This window comes from Hippocampus bargibanti, linkage group LG13 (assembly GCF_051943395.1).
Source record: "Hippocampus bargibanti isolate YZ-2025 linkage group LG13, ASM5194339v1, whole genome shotgun sequence".
Lineage (NCBI taxonomy): Eukaryota > Metazoa > Chordata > Actinopteri > Syngnathiformes > Syngnathidae > Hippocampus > Hippocampus bargibanti.
Window position 1 is genome coordinate 13,511,943 of NC_142746.1, and position 18,826 is coordinate 13,530,768.

The following is an 18,826-nucleotide window of genomic DNA, read 5'->3' on the forward strand; positions in this document are numbered from 1 at the left end:
AAACCACCAAAGCCAATGGGTGAAAACACTCATTCTGACTGTCTGCATCAGAATACACACGACCACATCATTCCGCACCAAATAGTCCTTTCTTGGCAAGAAGACAAAGCAACAGTCAAAGTAATATGGTGGCAGAAGAGACTTGTACCAATGGTATACAGTCACAGACAGAGGGGGCACTGGTATGTTTCAGGGCCATAAATTAATCATGTGCTTGGTGCAGAAACTTTGCAGGGCGTGTTTTGCTCCTTGAGAAAGTGCCTTCCAGAAATGAAATATTTACGTAATGTCACTTGCGTAGTGCATTGTTAGAAATGAAACCGTGTCTTCTACAAAAGAAATGATTATTAGTGCCCGTTTGTAAGATGCAGTGATACGCAACCACATACTTTTGCTCCCGCAGTAGTGCACATTCAGTTTTCAAATATTACAGATGTAAATTTGTCACAAAGATCAATTGTGTCTTCTAGTAAGACAGGTACCGGTACATTCCTTTGAATGTCATCTGATGAGTTCCAAGAATCGATTGATTCCCCATAGCAAAATCCTGAGAAATGAGCTACAAAAGGGTTCGCACACCACAGTCATCTACTGTAAAAGGACATATCATGAAGTTTTGACTGGGTAAAAAACGACTGGTCGCTGATCTTGCGATTGGCTGACATAATTTCCACACTGATGCAAGGTCACATGATTCTAATCCTGAATTGACCCCGATGTTCACCCCTATGTTCAGGATATGTTTCCTGTCGGGAATCTCTCATTTAATGCTATTCATACACTATGTTTTGAATGGCCACGGTAGACAGCCTAACATTTGACTGCATCACATTCAACACTTCGATTTTTATCTTGACAAAATTTTAGTATTTACTGGTAAATGAGTGACGAACAATTTAGTCAACATAAAATACTTAATTTGAAAAGCAATTCCCAACTTTTGAAAGGCTGGTGGTACAAGTGCACCCCCCCCCCTTTTTTTTTGATAGTACTGTTGAGAAATTAGGTTGCCTGTGCGCCCAAATTGGTCTCAGTCCAGAGTCCTGATGGATGTCGGTACGTTCCCCCTCGGCCCATCATTTCCTCATGTGGTCCCTCACACTTCTCATATTCTGTCAAGTCTTTCTGGATGAAACATGGAGCAACTTTGTGGCCATCCACTTTTGTCAAATGGAGGCCTGAAAAGGATATTACCTTGACCATTGGGAAAATCATGTAAACCTAGCATAAACAATGTAACAGGGTCACGATCTTAAAAATACCCTTCCCCAATTGACTAATCAAAAGAAGAGAAAACAACCAAAAATTACTCATATTCATGACTTTTGCTTGTTGAAGTTGAAGAAATGCATTACCTCAATTGAAGCCAAAATAAATCGCCACAATACGGAACTCTGCATGTATGACATTTTGTGTTTGGAAGTGCACTATGCTGAGCAGGACAAGCCAGTCTGAAAACACTTTAATTTTAATTGGCCTGCTCCAAACCTGATTTCTGTGGTAACTCATAGTTGCTTATATTCGCCTCTGGCGGCCACTTTGATGATGAAATAGGGGCATTTTTTGCAGACTAACCTAAATATGTTCAAGCAACAATCGAAAAACCTTAAAAAAGTTATTTAGTGATTCACTTAGACGTTACAGGGAGAAGAGGATCTCTGCCAATGCTAACGTTACTGAACTAAATTAACTGTTGATGCTTGGTTATGAATAACAAACTGCAATTTAACATCATGAAGACTGAGGTTGTGCTGTTTTGTCAGATACAAAACAGTCAATCTTTACAACATTGCTCCTGCCCCACTCCTCATCAACACCTCGAAATAGTCCGTTGCAGGTACGCTACAAGCTGCTACGGCACATTGCTGAATGCTCTGTAATCGACTTCAGGTTCGAGCACACTGTCCACAATGTAAGTAATATATAAGCAACGCTAAAGCATGGAGGAGCCATGGCTCAGGATGTACGCAGTCCAATTTAAAATCACTGTCCATTTTGAGATCCAAATTCGAGACTTACCAGGAGAGACTCAGTTCGAATAGCATGAATCACAGTGAATAAAAAAATAAAGCTGAAGCGGTAGGAGCATCGCGACACACGATCTACCATCTTCAGCGCCTTAGTTTTTTTACTTTTTTGATCTATCACAATCCAAAAAACAGTGGTATATTGTTAAAATAAATCAGACTAGATGGGGTATCAAATTTCCCATATCCACTGCTATCCTATGATAATTCAAAATAAAGTGCGATACATTCAAACGAAAGTACGGTAGGTGCACTGTACAATGGCAGTAAATAAGTCATGTCCCTGATCCCAGTATTCAAGTGTTATTTTATTGAGAATTTCTTGACAGTGTATCCCTTCATGCAGTATAAAAGAAATAGGAACAATAAGATATGTTGACAACAGCCAGGAAATTATGTACAGAGCACTTGTTTTAAAGTGCTTGTTGATATGAAAACACTCATCTACAGGAAGCTGCTGATGAGGTTCTGCTGTCACGTTAGTCATCTGGAAGATGCAGTTCGTCCACATTATCATTCGTTAAAAATAAAACTGAATCAATGTTTCTAGTTGATATCATTCAAAGACAAGAGCTGCTTCGGTATGAAACACTTGCCCCCCATTAATGTAAACAGACAGCGGTATACCACGACAATTGGGGGCTACGGCAAGCGGCGGGAGGATAAATCATTTCAACATCACCTTGTTCTTTCCTCACTGAATTTTAATATGTGGCAAGGAATAAAAGTAGAACTTGAATTTAGATGCAACGTTCATCTGATGTAGTCAGGTTCCTGTTTGAGCAGACGGCTCAACAACATTTCCCTGACCTCATCCAGTCAGTTTTGGCTCGCCCGGTAGTGACGAAGGGCAACGTCTGCTCAACCTCCGACGGGGTCATTTGAAGCACACTGTCAAAGCAAAGCATCACTCATATGTGATTCCTTTAAGGAAATAGGAAAATAAAAGGACTTTCTTCAAGGACCAGACATTATTCATTCATTGCGACCACTCTCTGTTCATATCGAGACTAGTGTCCAAATGTTTTTTTTCTGCATACAGAAAATAAAAATAAAAATCAAAGGACGCACATGTCTCAATATGACATTCTTCTCGTTGAGAGGGGGGACTTAATATGTGTAAAAATGCATTTCCAACCTATTTCATTAAGCCATGAAAAGTTGATTTCATGCTGTTGTCATGTTTCATGAACGTCCGAATGTTTTTAATTGTCTGGAAGTCATTGGGTTAAAGATACGGTGCGAGTGTTCTATGAACATGCCATGAATGTTTTTGGAATGAGGGAGGACACCTGCAGGCACAGGGAGAACATGCAAATGCAGCACAGAAAGGTCAGACCCCGAATCGAAACCTGAACCATTGCACTGTGAGGACAACATGCTGCAGTATACCCGCGAAACTAACGATAAGCAGATTAAAAAAATGGATGGAATGATGGATGTTTGTGCTCCCTTTTATTGCGGCTGCTAATCTGAACCAAATCCATATAACTTCTGAAATATTTCCTTATTCTCAACAAACCTCGCAAAGAAAGGACACATTTCATTTTAAAAGTAAATTCGGTGCAACCTTCCCCCTTCCGCAACCCAAAACAATAATTCATTGAACCGAATAATAAACTTGAACAAAATGTTGTCACAGTCAAAAGAAGAAAAAGTAATTCAATTTACCATCTGAATATTTGGGATATACGGGCTCCACATAACATTCATTGTTTTTCCTCCTCGCTGCATTCTTATCTTCTACAACGAATAACTAAGCGAATCAATTGGACACTCAAATGGGTAAATGGGATACTCACTAGCTTTTATGGATATTTTAGCAGAGAACAACTATAGCGCTAATAAGCACATGACCAAGGCACCGTGTGACATCAACTGGGTAATATGCTTAATTATCTTATTAGGAGGCACACATTATAGTTGCCGACTGTGAGTTTTAAGAGCAAAAAAAGTAAAATTTAAGCTCTTCCCAGTGTGAGGTCAGAAAAATCAAAGGGTGAGTGCGTGTTAACTTTACAAATCATACTTTATGTGTGCTTTGTCCAATTACTGCTAACTGCTTATAAAAAAACGTTTAATGTGGGATGGCTGGACCTCAGCAAGTTGCCAGGCAGCAAGCAGAAAACTGTTGTTGGCAACCCTTTTCCTAACTTTATACATTGATAAAACAAAAAAAACACACACACACACACACACACACAACTGCTGGTTGCAACACTTTTGATCAAGATGATAAAATGCAAGAATACTGCACATTTTTACAATTCACAGGCTGGATGACAAGGTGCAAATCATTTTAGAATGTGCACAATCGTGTCAAAAAAATCATCCATGCATCCCTTTTCTCGTAAGTGGTTTTATTTGGGACACAGGTAACTGGAGCTAGTCCAAGCTGACCGATCAATCGCGTGTCACTGTACAGTAGGGAGGTAAATGATGGATATTTTCTCATTAACGCTCGTGGGCTACCACATAGGACCACACATACTTCCCATCCAAATGAAAATATGTGCTTTAAATATGGATCAAATATTTACCAAACACATGCTCTTAATGTATTTCATTTTTCATCACGCATTTCTCTATCCATGTAATGTACATATAGTTTCTATAGAAAACCCCAAAACAAAGATGACAAAAAACATCCATCCATTCATTTTCTGATCAAATTTACACCCCCGCCGAGTTTAATTCTTTATCTTTTAATCAAGCAAGGGGCCACTGAGGGGGCAGGCGACAGTTATCCATCTCTATGCTACAATACAAACTTACTGCCTGTATAAACATTCACATGTATGTTCACATATATGAGTGACAAATTTAGTGTATTGAATTGAACACGTTTCGCAAGTGTGGTAGGAATCGAATACAACTGATATTCAAACCAGGACCCCTTGACTGTGTGGCAGTTGCTCAAACCATCAGGCACAACTATGTAATGATTTTTTTATCATGCTATTGTGCTTTAACAAAAGACAGCAACAGTGAAAGATGCAGCCACCTGCTCCTGCATGCCCACACAAACGTACCAACATCAACAGCCGGTCCCCCAGCAGGACGCGTACAGACAGGAAACATGTGGGAGTCAATCGCGACCCAGTACCTTGTTCTCGATCATTAGAGTTAGCTGTGGTGAGTTGTCATATAGCAACTAGTCAAATTCTGCCGTTTTTGCTTTAACAGAAAATGGCAAATATCTAAACCGTCACAGTGAATAAATTATGTTTTGCTTACATATAACGTATTTTCATAGATCACACAGTAGTTCTGTTTTTATTTCCGGTACATCCAATGGGTGTCCAATGGATTAAAGATGAGATTCATAAATGTCACGCGTCAGACACCAGAATGCCTGAGGCAGTTCACGATGACGGGACCAAAAAAAAAGATATGCAAATATGCCCACAACAGAATATACTCTGGTTTGACATTGATATGGAATAAACAACCTCGGATCAGGTGAAACCGCTTTGTCATCCGATTGTCTCACAGCAGTGCAGCCAAAGGCGAGTAAGAGAGCTCTGTGAACTCTGACTGACCCCTGTATGATACGTGTTGTACAAGCAACTGCATTCATGTGCATCCATCACACTGAGGTAATTGCGAGACCGCCACTTGAACACATGACAAACCACGACGAGTACCACAACGCCATCCCATCCTATTTGGTATTCTCCGAACATTTTCTTATCACAATAATCAGGGTGCCCACTTTCATTTCCCGTTAAACAAATGCAAATGTTAATAGACAGTGTAATAACAATGAACAACTCATTTAAAGAACCTATATTCTGGATTAGCCAAGGGGAAAGAGCGTCATAGGTCATCTGTGCAGACTAACAAAGAGGGTCAAAATTGCTGGCAAGTGAGTGTGATCGTGTTCTGATGAGCTGAGATGGCTAAACACAAAGGCAGATGGAATCACATTAAAGATAATTTATGAAATTAATGTCAACTCACTTTTTCACCTTTTTATATTCAAAATATCTCATGTTATCATCCGAATATAAATGATATGCTTGGAGAATGAGTCAAGCTCTTCTTAAATGTGAAAAATAGTGTCATTTTATAACACCATTATATGTCACCTATAGACTATGCACTAACTCACTGTAAAATTTAGAATGTGTCAAGGAAAATGGAGTATCATTTACATATTGGAAAGCCAAAATTGTAACCCCAAAACATATTACAGTATATTTAGTCAATGTACAGACCTGTGATCAAGATGCTGCTATTACTATTACCTCCCTTCAAAATTCAACGTTTTTAACCAAAAAGTTTTGGTGGGTCTCAGACATTTTAAAATGTTGTCCTGCCTGCAATATGGCGGAAATGTGTATAACTTTCAAGGAGGACTAAGGAAAACAGAACATATTCATATTACACTTAAAACATATTCAAAATTTTCCCCCTGTCTATTTTGTGTGTAATTCATTTGCTGTAAATAATGATGCTTTACTGATTTATTTATTTTTTGCCACTGGGCAATTAAATTAACTTGAAACTTGTGCTCCATTGTCAGTATTTTAAGTAGTTGAGGATTGTGGTCTTAATTAACGCATGTTCCAGTTTTTGAGCACAGTTAAGTACAATCACTCAATGCCCATTTCACAGTAAGATCAGATAATTGTCATTAAATGGTGAGTATAGTTTTTGCTTTTTTGAATGTTGCTGTGCCGATTACGATGTTGTAATCGGCACACACACACGTGTGTAATATTGCTTGTTCTGTAGCCACAAAGGGACATATGTCTTCTTGTGCTGGTCCCAAGCCCGGATAAATACAGACGGTTGTGTGAGGAAGGGCATTCGACGTAAAAGTTTGGCCAAAACAAACATGCGGATCAAACCTCTAAAGATCGAGGACACTGATTTGCTGTGGCGACCCCTTGAAGGGAAAAGCCGAACGGAAAAGCCGAAAGGAAAAGAAGAAGACTCGAGCTCAGGAGCCTTCATGAGTGTGAGATGATTAAAAAAAATGTTATTACAGTAAAGTCTCGTTATATCGATATCGGATATATCGATAGTCCCGGTTATATCGATACTATTTCTATGCACGCACGGAGAAAATTACATGCAAACAGGGTCGGATATATCGATAGTCCCGGTTATATCGATATTTTTTCGGACTCCCTTGAATATCGATATAACGAGACTTTACTGTATATCAAATGTGCTTATAAATGTTAAGCCTCTCAATTGATACTGTATAAAAATGTATGATCTAAAAGTATTTGCCGTGGATGGAGAAAGTTAAGTGAACCGTCTTCTTTTGGATTGGATTTTTATATTTTTCCTGGAAAAGGAAAGACAAAAGGTGGTTTGGTCTCGACAGATGTCAATGCTTTACGGCGGGCAGTTCTCCTGTAGCAAAGTCAAGCAATTTACACACTTGGCTGATTTGGACAAACGTTAAAGGAGGAGTGTGTGCCAAGAAATTTAAAGAGGCAATGTTTTTTCTCTTCCACATCCGCACATTTGCGTTATCGTTATAAGACACGCAAATGTGTGTAAATGGAATTGATGAATGTGGATAATTGGTTAATTGAAGTTTAATTTTGTATCGATTGACAAAGCGGCTTTCACTTGCAAAAGCGGCTGAGTAATTACCTAACACAGGTCCCTCCGTTGCGACAGGGAAGGTGCTGGCATACAGGTGGGTCACAGTTCTTTATGTTTCTCCCTCTCACGGCCTCACCCACCAGGAAAATCTCCTTTGAGTTGACCTGAAGTTGCCGGATGCATCCAATAAATCCTCCTTTTGCAAGCCCGTCATGCAATTCCCAACGGGAGGATGCAAGCCCAAGGAAAATTGGCCCAAATGTTCCCTGAAAGATGAATCAATCAATAAATAAAAAAAATAAACAAAACAATCAGAGCAAAAGATCACTCCCTCTCTCCTATCATTTACATTTGGCACACTTGTGTAACCCTTGATGTTCATTTCGTCTTCTCTTCATTACTTCTTTATTGTCATACATTGCAGATTGATACTGATATGAAGAAGGAGGTGATTGCATTTTATGTTGCTGTAAGAGTCCATTATGTGTAATAAGTCATCTTGGTCAAGCGATTGGCACATTTGATAAGTAGATTGTTGGAAAAGTATATAAAACACAAATGCAAACATTTCTGTCACATATTCGATAAATTATGGGTTTTAGATGAGGACATTAACTATTGTTAACTATTGAGAAGCTGTTATTCAGTTGGACTGATGTGAGTTGTGAATTTCTCCGAGGCTTTTGAGGAGGCCATCAGAATAACATTCCCATTATTATGTTTTATGTCTTGCCTTTGAGTTTGCATCAGTAAATTAATTTGAAAAATCAACAGCCTTCTTATTCAATGTGTTTGCCATCATCCCGAGGACAAAGTGAATGGGGGATAGGTGTGGTCTGAAACAGTGAAATATGTGTTTTGAGGGACAGCGGCAAATGAGTCTCTTCTACAGGATGCAGACTATTCAAATGATCATCAGTCCTATTAGTTTGAAGCTCATAACAATAGACTTGTGTGGGATGGAACAACATTTTTTTTTTCGTAGTTGACGCTAAGGGGTCGGGAACCTATGGCTCGCGAGCCATATATGGCTCTTTTGATGATTGCATATGGATCACCGATAAAACTAAACACATCTCGTTTTTTTCGCTGTTCATTTCCCGTTGGGGCTGCAGATGGCGGAAAGCACAATTTTGATTGGATGACATTGACCTAGGTTGGCCGAAAGCGCCATCTTGATTGGATGATAATGGCCGTCATGTTGAAAAAGGTAAACGCCCCTTTAACTGAGCACAACGAGTGCACTTCTGCTAGAATGCACCGGAGCAATCGCCTTTGCAGAGAGAAAATGTTCTGATTCTAATTAGCAATGAAACAATTCCATCGATGAAACAGTTGAATGTCAGTGACATTTTAAAAAGCCCCATGTTAACGTTAGCATCAATCCACTTCTGCGCGAAGTATATTGCACATAGCAAGTGTGGAAGCTTATGAGCCGTGTGCAGGCTAGCTAGCAGTAACTTCACCTCTGGACCGGCAAGTTGAATTTCATTCCAATCATTTGCCTGGGTTTTTACCAATCACGAGGAACAGAAAACCATTCCTGTTAACGGTGAGTACTATCACAAAGTTATTTTAAATAATACATTCTGACATTTTGTTGAAAAGTGGCCGCGCGTGCATGTGTGTGTGTGTGTGTGTGTGTGTGTGTGTGTGTGTGTGTGTGTGTGTGTGTGTGTGTGCGCGCGCCCCGTGTATGTGCGCGCGCCCCACATGTGTGGGCGCACGCCCCGCATGTGTGCGCGCGCGCGCACACTCGCGTGCATGTGGCTCTCACTGAAAAACATTTCTAAACATCTCTATATTTTACTTTTATGGCTCTCTTAGTCAAAAAGGTTCTCGACCCCTGCGCTAAGGTGATGATAGACGCGTTGACTTAGATGATCTCTTCCATCTTTATTTTCAGTCATCTAATTCCTCTGCATGCGTCCCAACAAAAATTGACTTACTCCCCCCGTTTTCACCACTTGCAAAGTCCACACCGCTGACTTGCTCATCCAATCAAATCCAGATATCTCCAGAACTCTGAACTCTAACCCTGACTTATGAAATTCCATTGCAGGGATGCCGCAGCATGTAAGAAAAAAAAAAATAATAAAACAAGAAATGTGAATACTTTGCACTGATGGAGTGTAGTCAACCTGCGGTTGTCGGATCAGTGATTGTGTAATCGCTCACTCACTCATTTGGCATGCAGTTGACAATGTCCTTAAAATAGGTAGAGGGTAGCCTGAATTGTTTTCACCTTGAGAAAGAAAATAGATTTCATCTGTCATCATATTTTTTGGTAGAACCAGAAACTAGATAACATTCATGTATTGCTTTACATTAAATTTGTGCTAGAACACCCTAAAAACTGCTCTGAACAGGACCAGTGAGTTGTCTCTGTGTCCTGAAATGACCAAGATTCAAGAAATTCATTTGAAAGGAGTTTTGTTTTGTCATAAGTGATATGACATGACTCCTTCTTGTGACTGGCTCCAATGTAGCCCTCAAATCATTTGGAAGATCAAGAATTGTAATACTGAATGGAAGATTTGGCTACAGTGACTATTGTCTTTTTCTGTTAATAAAGGCCATTGTCAATTTTTCTAGTTGTAGATCAGACCCCATCGTCATTTTTGTAAAACATAAACATGTATATTTTGAAATTTTTATGATTGAGACTTTTTCTTCACAATAGTTGAACAGCAATGCACAAATGTATTCCCGTTTTTACATTAAGATGCTCAAAAGGCACTCTGCCGCTCATTAACTTGTGTTTTTGTTAATTAAAGTGAATGACATCCCCAGACAACCTGATCCTTCTTTTAGTTAAGATGATGAATGAGAAAGGCAGTAAAGGGAGGTGATTATGAAGTCTGCAATCCAAAACAGACAGAGAATAATGAATACAAAAAAATAAAAAAATATCACACCAATGAATGCAAATTTTTAGCGGTTTACACTTTTGAAAAATTCCAATCTCTAATTTCATGCATTATAGGAAAGTTTTGTTTGGCATCACTGTGTTGTTGTGAGTGCCTGGATGTCACAAACAATAAAAATAAATCTGACTGGCAGCATCCTTCAGAATATGTCTCGGTAAAAGAAAAAAATTGATGCATTCACTGACGATAAACATCTTTATAGACAAACAGACCATTGTGAGAATTGATGCATTTTTACAGAATGAAATGTTCCTGAGCTGAACAGTGCGAACATGTCACATTGGACTTTTTATGAACATGATAACCCTCGACTCTGAAAAATCATTCATCATGACTTGATGCTGGCGTTTCTGCTGAGGTGCAACGGAGGGCGGCATCGAGGCGCATGGCCAAATAATCTTTTGAGATGATGGCTTAATGCCATCAGATGTCATCGACACAACAAATGCACCACTTGAAAATTTACAAAGTCAACAAAACGTTCTGCAGGAGCATGCAAACATCCAGAGAATAAATCCATTGCCCTGAGAATTTTTGTGAAACCAGCTACTGCAGAAAAGTCATTTTTTTGCCCAATTTAACTTGTCTCGTTTATCCATCGAGCCTTTAAAACTTGGGGCAATACACTCCAAAAACTTCTTTGAAGAAACCGGCACAAGACAATTGGCCCATTGTGCTTATATATAAACTAACAGTTTCTCTCACACTATTGACAATTCAACCGTTTCTCCCTCCCATCAGGTCAAAAGCCTAAGTGTAATCCTTGACAGCACACTATCTTTCCACTCCCATATAAATAACATAACCCGATCTGCGTACTTTCACCTACGCAATATCAATCGTCTTCGCCGGTCTCTCAGCCCTCACACCACTGCTATCCTCGTTCATAGGCTTGTCACCTCCCGGATTGACTATTGCAATTCACTTCTCCTTGGTGTCCCTCAGAAACTTCTCCTCAAACTTCAACTCGTCCAGAATTCTACAGCCCGGAGCATCACCAGAACCTCATCCTTTCACCACATCACCCCCGTCCTCCAAGAGCTCCACTGGCTTCCGGTCAAATATAGAATCAACTTTAAAATTCTTCTTCATAAATTTAAAGCTATCCATAACCTTGCCCCCATACCTATCTGTCACATCCTCGTCAGCGCAAGGAGCGTGCCCCTCCCCTCCTGTCTCATCCTCCTCTGCTCCTGGAGCGGGCCCCTCCCCTCCCTGCTCTCCGGACTCACTCACCTGTTCCTCATTTCCTTAATTGTGCCACCCTTACCGTTCGGTCTGCGCCGGTGTATTCTCTGAAGTTCCCCGTCACCCAGCCGCACGCCGCTGTTCTCCTCCATTGTCTGATTTCCTGTTTTGCCGATGTGTCTCAGTAAAGACTTTTATTGAATCACTGTCTCCACTGTGTATTTCGGATCCAACCCTTACTACTTCCCGTCATCCCTCGAGTTCTGTCACTACCCCTCGAGCGGACGTGACACTATCTGACCTTCTTCAAATTTCTATTCCCTCTCGTTCCCTCAGATCCTCTTCCTCCCTCCACCTCTGCGTGCCCCCCCTGCCCATCACAGCACGACGGGGGACAGAGCTTTCAGCTGCTCTGCCCCCCAAACTCTGGAACTCACTTACTCCCAACATTTGTCACATCAATTCTCTTCCCACCTTCAAATCCCATCTCAAAACCCACCTATTTAAGATTGCATTTTCTGTGTAGCTCTTTCTCTTGATTCTATTTATAATTGTATTTTATTTATTGTATTCTATTTGTAATTGTATTTTATTCATTACAATATATATGCTTGTCTGTGACTGTGAAATGTCCTTGAGAGCTTTTAAAGGTGCTTAAAATAAAATGTATTATTATTATTATTATTATTATTATTATTATTATTATTATTATTATTATTATTATTATTATTATATTATTATTATTATTATTATTATTATGACCCAGATATGAAAGCAAGTTTTGCCCTAGCTTGCCGGCGTCTTCCTCCAAGTCACCCTTAGATCCAAAATAACATTGCTGAATAGATGAAATGTCAAAATAATTTTAGACCTGCTTCCAGCAAATCTTTAGTAAATCAGTTCCTGAAAGTGGTTTGACTTGATGCATTTGGAGTGACTAAGGGGAGTGCGCATTACGATAGACGAGAGCTGCCCGTTGAGAACAAACTGTCATGTCATCGGATCGCAATTTCAGTGTGCTTAACTTGTCTCTGAGCTGAATCCATCCGAAGAATGTACTCATGTAAGAATCATGAGTGTGTAAGTGGACACAGAGTATTGCATGCTGTCTTTAAAACAAGTTGACTGGAGCCCCTGTCCTTGACAGGAGTTACCTCCTGTTATTTATGTGGGGTGGCTGGCAGTGAAGTCGCTCCCTTCAGATGTTGTTTAACCGGGGGCAGATTTGTCGGGAAACTGACTTTGAGACTGAACCAGGTTTACAAGTGGGCACCCCCTGCTTTCGTGGTGGTTCATTCATGAGCACATGTATTCACAGAGAGATTTAAGTGCAAGACCAGTATTCTAAAAGTTGTCCCTTTACCCGTTGGATATTTCCACCCTTTCTGATGTCATTATGGTCTCACCATCGCATTAGCATTGTTCCTCTTTAACCTCAGCCATGTGTATGTCCAAAGACAAAAAAAAAAAGACAGATTTGAGTCAACAGAGAGAACCTGCAAACTCAGCACAGGAAAGTCAGAATCCAGATTCAAACCTACATCTTTTGGACTATGAGGAAGATGTGCAAACCAGTCCCTCACTGTAATGTCCAGCAACAATATTTTGGCTAATGCAGTTTTTACTCATAGCGATACACCCAACACCATTTTGGGAACTAGTTAGGAACGGGTAAAATCCTTTTTCATTCATTTACAGAATTTATTTAAATGACTGAAAACATGGCCACACAACGAAAGAAGCTTTTATCTGAAGATACCATTGAATACTATTTTATCCGTGGTGCAACATGATATTAACACAGACATAAAAAAATCCTCAAATTAGAGACCCATAAATCACATTAACAGCGGTGCAGCACACTGAGCCTGCAGGAAGGTCGAGCTCCTTTATGTGCCTTTGAAAATGAAAAGGAAAATTATTCACCTAAAATTAAATATGAGCGCTGTTAATCAAACTAATGAAGCAGACCAGCCAGATGACTTGTTACTTTACTTGTTAAAACATTTGTCAGAGTCACATAATAGGGTGCTGGCAACATTGAATGGCATGAGCTTTCTTTGTTTTCAAAATGCCAAGTAGTCATTTTCAAACTGTTTAATTCAGTTTTAAATATCGAATAAAGCTCCATTCCCTGAGGCTGTTGGAGATAGGTGTTTGTACAATACCATTTTCAGTATGTACAAAATAAGATTCTCTCCATGTGCCATTCCAAACAGAGGACTCCGGTTCTTTGTACTGATGGCTAATTCTTTAATGTGATTTCACACCACCTTCACCACCACCACCGTAGAACACTTTTCCCGCTTTCTGTCCGAAATAGAAGTTTTGGTCTTTGTCCTTTTTATGTTTTCAGTGCTAAACGGTACAGCGATACAGAATGTCCATTGTTGCCGTCTTCTCAGTAAGATGAAACTTAAATAACGACCTGCGGAAAGCAAAACCTGTTACAGAAGTGACAACAACCCAACCTAATGTCAAGAAAATAAACCACAGCCATCTGTTGGTCAACTATGGGATAGCAGTCATAAACAAATGTATCAGCTGCATTTACACTCCAGATTGCAGTGTGGTTTTAACATTTCGAAAGATGTATGTTACTGAACGTGGCCAAATGATAGAGACCACCTAAGCGGTGCAACAAGGGTGGAAGGTACTGGGATGTCACATTACCTCCTTCATGGGCACCGACACAGACTCCTCGAGACGATGAGCTGGGCCGTTATTTACTGCTATTTCAATCATACATGACCTTGCTTGTTTGCTGGTGGGCAGATTGTATCTGTTCAGAAGAGAGAGAGAGAGAGAGAGAGAGAGAGAGAGAGAGAGCAACAGGGGGGAGAGGGGTTTGTCAGAGAATGCTCTACCAACAATATTCCACAATAAATCCAGGAATGCCTGAAAATATAGGGCAGAGAAAGATAATGCAGAAGGAGTAATGCAGCTACTAATGTGACCATGGAGACTACACTACAAAGTCGCTGGCTATACATTACACACTATTTGCTAAATTAGGTCTAGGGAGCAATGATGAGTTTGAAGCTGAAGCGCTAACCAAAAGCCAATGACGGGTAAACAAAAGTTAAAAACAATTTCTCGTTTTTGGATGATATTGAGATGTAACAACGGCTTCTGAGATCATCACGTACAATACAAAACATGTTATCATGATCTAATAACTACAAAACACAGTGCTCATTCTGTCGAATTGCAGATAAGAAAAGCAAATGGGCACAAAGCAGATATACATTATAAAGCTAATGAGCGCGAGGACAATTTTGATCTGACCCTCTCTTAGCCTCTCAAGGGAAATATACATTTGTACCAGTCATTATTGTTGCAGTCACAATGTTAAGTAGCTGGTCTACTTGTGTCATAAAGCACCTTTGCAAAGTCAAGTGATTCCCACACTCCCATTCATCATTTGTACAGAATATGCAATATAGAGCAGTGTACATATTTTATGAGCTTCTACAAGCTATGCCACACACATTTTAAAGATGCTTCTGTTCTGAGGAGTGCGTCGTTGTGATGCACTTCTTAGTCTTAGTTAGTGTGTCTTCTTCTTTTACTTTCAGCTTTTCCCTTCAAGGGGTCGCCACAGCAAATCAGTGTCCTCCATCTATAGAGGTGTGATCTGCATGTTTTTTGGCCAAGCTTTTACGTCGGAAGGCCTTCCTGACAACCCTCTGTATTTATCCGTGCTTGGGACCGGCACAAGAAGATTTATGTGTCTTATTATGTCTTAGTTAGTGTGTATGATAAGTAAATAACACTGGTCAACACATTTTTAAAAATAGGTATGCAAATACATATTTTATTAGTTTATTATTTTTTTGCATTTATTCTGACTCTGCCCTTGTTTTATGCACATGAAATTGTCATATTAAGTTATATAGTATATGTAAAAATATTAATGAATTAAGGTTTAGTTTTAAGCAACAGGTGACTTTTGTCATAAATCTATAAATTATGGCACATAGTCAAATCCATATTGATCAAGCTTTTATAAATCAAGCTACAATAAAAAATACATTTTTTTTTACAAGCGTTAAATATACACAGAGATTCGCACGCATAAAGCCACCTCTAATTATAATTCGCTGCATAATTAAAGAAGCTTAAAGTAATTTCATATACATTATGTCATTAAGTCAACTAGTGTCATTATGAGACAATGTTGGGCTGACTGCATGAATGTCATTGCTATGGCAACCCCCGATCACTGACGTTGATGATCTATTATGATGGTGGAACAGCCGGGAAGCCTCTGATGTCGTTACAAAGAGTTATGTGCTATGTATGTACAAACACGCGTCATGTTTATTTTATCACATAATGGGAAAATACATTTACAATCCAGACATGTGTTTGGAGTGTAAAGTCCTGGCAGTACTGTGGGATAGTCACCAGCTTTCCTTTCTCACATTGGGTTGGCTGGTGTGTGCCTTATTCACCAGAAACTATGATGTGCATCGTATAAGGTGTATATATATATATATATATATATATATATATATATATATATATATATATATATATATATATATATATATATATATATATATATATATATATATATAAAATAAAATTAATTCCTCGTCTCACCCCCCCGGGTGGTGTCTGTCCCCCATTTTAGCTCGGGTCCTCGCCAGGAAGCTTGAGGGTTCTGTGCAGTATCCGTGCTGTTCCCAGCACTGCGCTTTTCTGGACCGATATATCCGATGTAGTTCCCGGGATCTGTTGCAACCACTCGTCGAATTTGGGGGTCACTGCCCTGAGTGCTCCGACCACCACAGGCACGACTGTCACCTTTACCTTCCAGGCTCTCTCCAGCGCCTCTCTGAGCCCTTGGTATTTCTCGATTTTCTCGTGTTCCTTCTTTCTGATGTTTCCATCACTCGGGACCGCTACATCCACGACAACGGCTTTCCTTTGCCCTTTATCTATGACCATGATATCTGGTTGCTTGGCCATTACCATCTTGTCAGTCTGTATCTGGAAGTCCCACAGGATCTTTGTTTGGTCATTCTCGACTACCTTAGGAGGTGTGTCCCACTTTGACCTTGGGGTTTCCAGTCCATACTCCGCACAGATTTTTCGGTAGACTATGCCAGCCACCTGGTTATGGCGCTCCATGTAGGCTTCCCCTGCCAGCATCTTACACCCTGCAGTTATGTGTTGGATTGTCTCAGGTGCCTATTTGCACAACCTATACCTTGAGTCTTGCCTGGTGTGGTATATCCGTGCCTCTATGGCTCTGGTGTTCAGGGCCTGCACTTGAGCAGCCAGGATGAGTGCCTCTGTGCTGTCCTTTAGGCCAGCCCTCTTGAGCCACTGATGGGACATCTTGAGATCAGCCACTTCAATTATGGTTCGGTGGTACATCCCGTGTAGTGGCTTTTCCTCCCATGATTGTCCCTCTTCCAGCACCTCATCTTCTGTTCCCCATTGTCTGAGACATTCTCGGAGTACATAATCCATTGGAGCCTTCTCTTTGATGCATTCATTGATCTTGGATGAATCACAAGGCACACAGAGACAAATGGGGCAGGCAACTTTATGGCCGGGCAGGCAACTTTTCAGAGTTGTCTGCCCTGGTGTCCGCTTACTTTTTGTCATGAGTTTCAGACACTGATGTTTGATCATTTTACCGGTGAACTATTCAATAGATGGCAATATACAGTAGCTATATATATTAGTCAGAATTTAAAGCACTTTAAAGCACGACAACGTTCAAATTCAAGTGCATTTCACATCTTGGAAAAAGACACTTCCAAATTTCCAGAGTACATTTGGTGTCTAGGAAGCATCGTCCGAGCAGTTTCAATTGAATATTTTTTTTTATATCGCATCTGCGAATGTTGCAAGCATGCTACCCCATGAGACTCAAAGAGCATTTTCACTAAGCAAACATGATGATACAACTTCACATGTGAGCGCTTGGATGCTCATCTACATTGGTCTTGCTCGAAGGCACAAATGACTATTCATGAAGATGGCTTCTTTGCATCATCCAGTAGCCACATAGCGAAGGAGAATAGTTCCCCTGCAGGTGCTCACTACCCCCATCTTCCTCTTTCGCCTCATCCATGCGACTACGTCATGCAAGCATGCACTCGCAAGTCACCTAAGTTGGTAACCTGCCGGAACCAGTGAGGCGTCCTACAAATAGCTGTGTTGAGCTTCTGCCATCACAAACATCTCTTCCCATATTTTATTTGAATTTGTATCTCGTTATATTTTATGCTATTTTGATTGATTGGTGTTGGAATTACAGTTAATCACGAATGGACCAATATTGTATAAAGAAGAGCATGTGTGTGAGTGTGTAGCAAGAAAAATAAAATTCCCTTGATGGACAACAATGTGTCATAATAATAATAATAATAATAATAATAATAATAATAATAATAATAATAATAATAATAATAAATGTCATTTGTAAGCGCCTTTTAAAACTCTCAAGATCACTTTACAGTCACAGGTTCATTTTTTCTGTGGGTGAGCAGCGGCAGGCTCATGTGCCAACGTTCACTCCATCCATTTATTTTCGTCCCGCTTATTCATCATTAGGGTCGCGGGTAGTTGGGGGGGGGGGGGGGGGGGGTTCCGGAGCCTATCCCAGCCATCTTCGGGCACGATGCAGGGGACACCCTGAATTGGTTGCCAGCCAATCACAGGGCACACAGAGACAAACAAAAAGTCAATCAGCCTGTCATGCATGTTTTTCGAATGTGGGAGGAAACCGGAGAACCCGGAGTAAACCCACGTGGGCCGGGGAGAACATGCAAACTCCACACAGGGAGGCCGGAGCGGGATACGAACCGGTGACCTTTGCACTGTGAAGCCGGCGCGCAAACCACCCGACTACCGAGCTTCCCCAGTGTTCACTCAACACGGAATAACTCAAATAGATAGAAAGTTAGCTACCTAATAGATAACTAATAGACAGCAAGCTAGCTCGTTAGATATCTAGTAGATAGCAGATAGATAGCTAGGTAGCTAACATCACTATTGGCAATAATAACAATGGCATTAACAATGTTACACAATTCCATGACAGAAATGAAGGCAAAATTAAATAAATAAAACCTCTTTAAAATACCCAAA

At 40.2% G+C, this 18,826-nt stretch overlaps 1 protein-coding gene across 7 annotated transcripts in view; it reads right to left on the reverse strand.

The window, feature by feature from the left end:
• Positions 1-18,826, reverse strand: part of eys (EGF-like photoreceptor maintenance factor) — a 149,977-nt gene that overhangs the window by 16,555 nt on the left and 114,596 nt on the right. For all 7 annotated transcript variants that reach the window (XM_089011451.1, XM_089011450.1, XM_089011452.1 and 4 more), the window contains 2 exons: positions 14,387-14,495; positions 7,644-7,861 (listed from right to left, as the gene is read on the reverse strand). In XM_089011451.1, the coding sequence (XP_088867577.1) occupies positions 7,644-7,861; positions 14,387-14,495 (327 nt within the window). The remainder of the gene's footprint in view (positions 1-7,643; positions 7,862-14,386; positions 14,496-18,826) is intronic.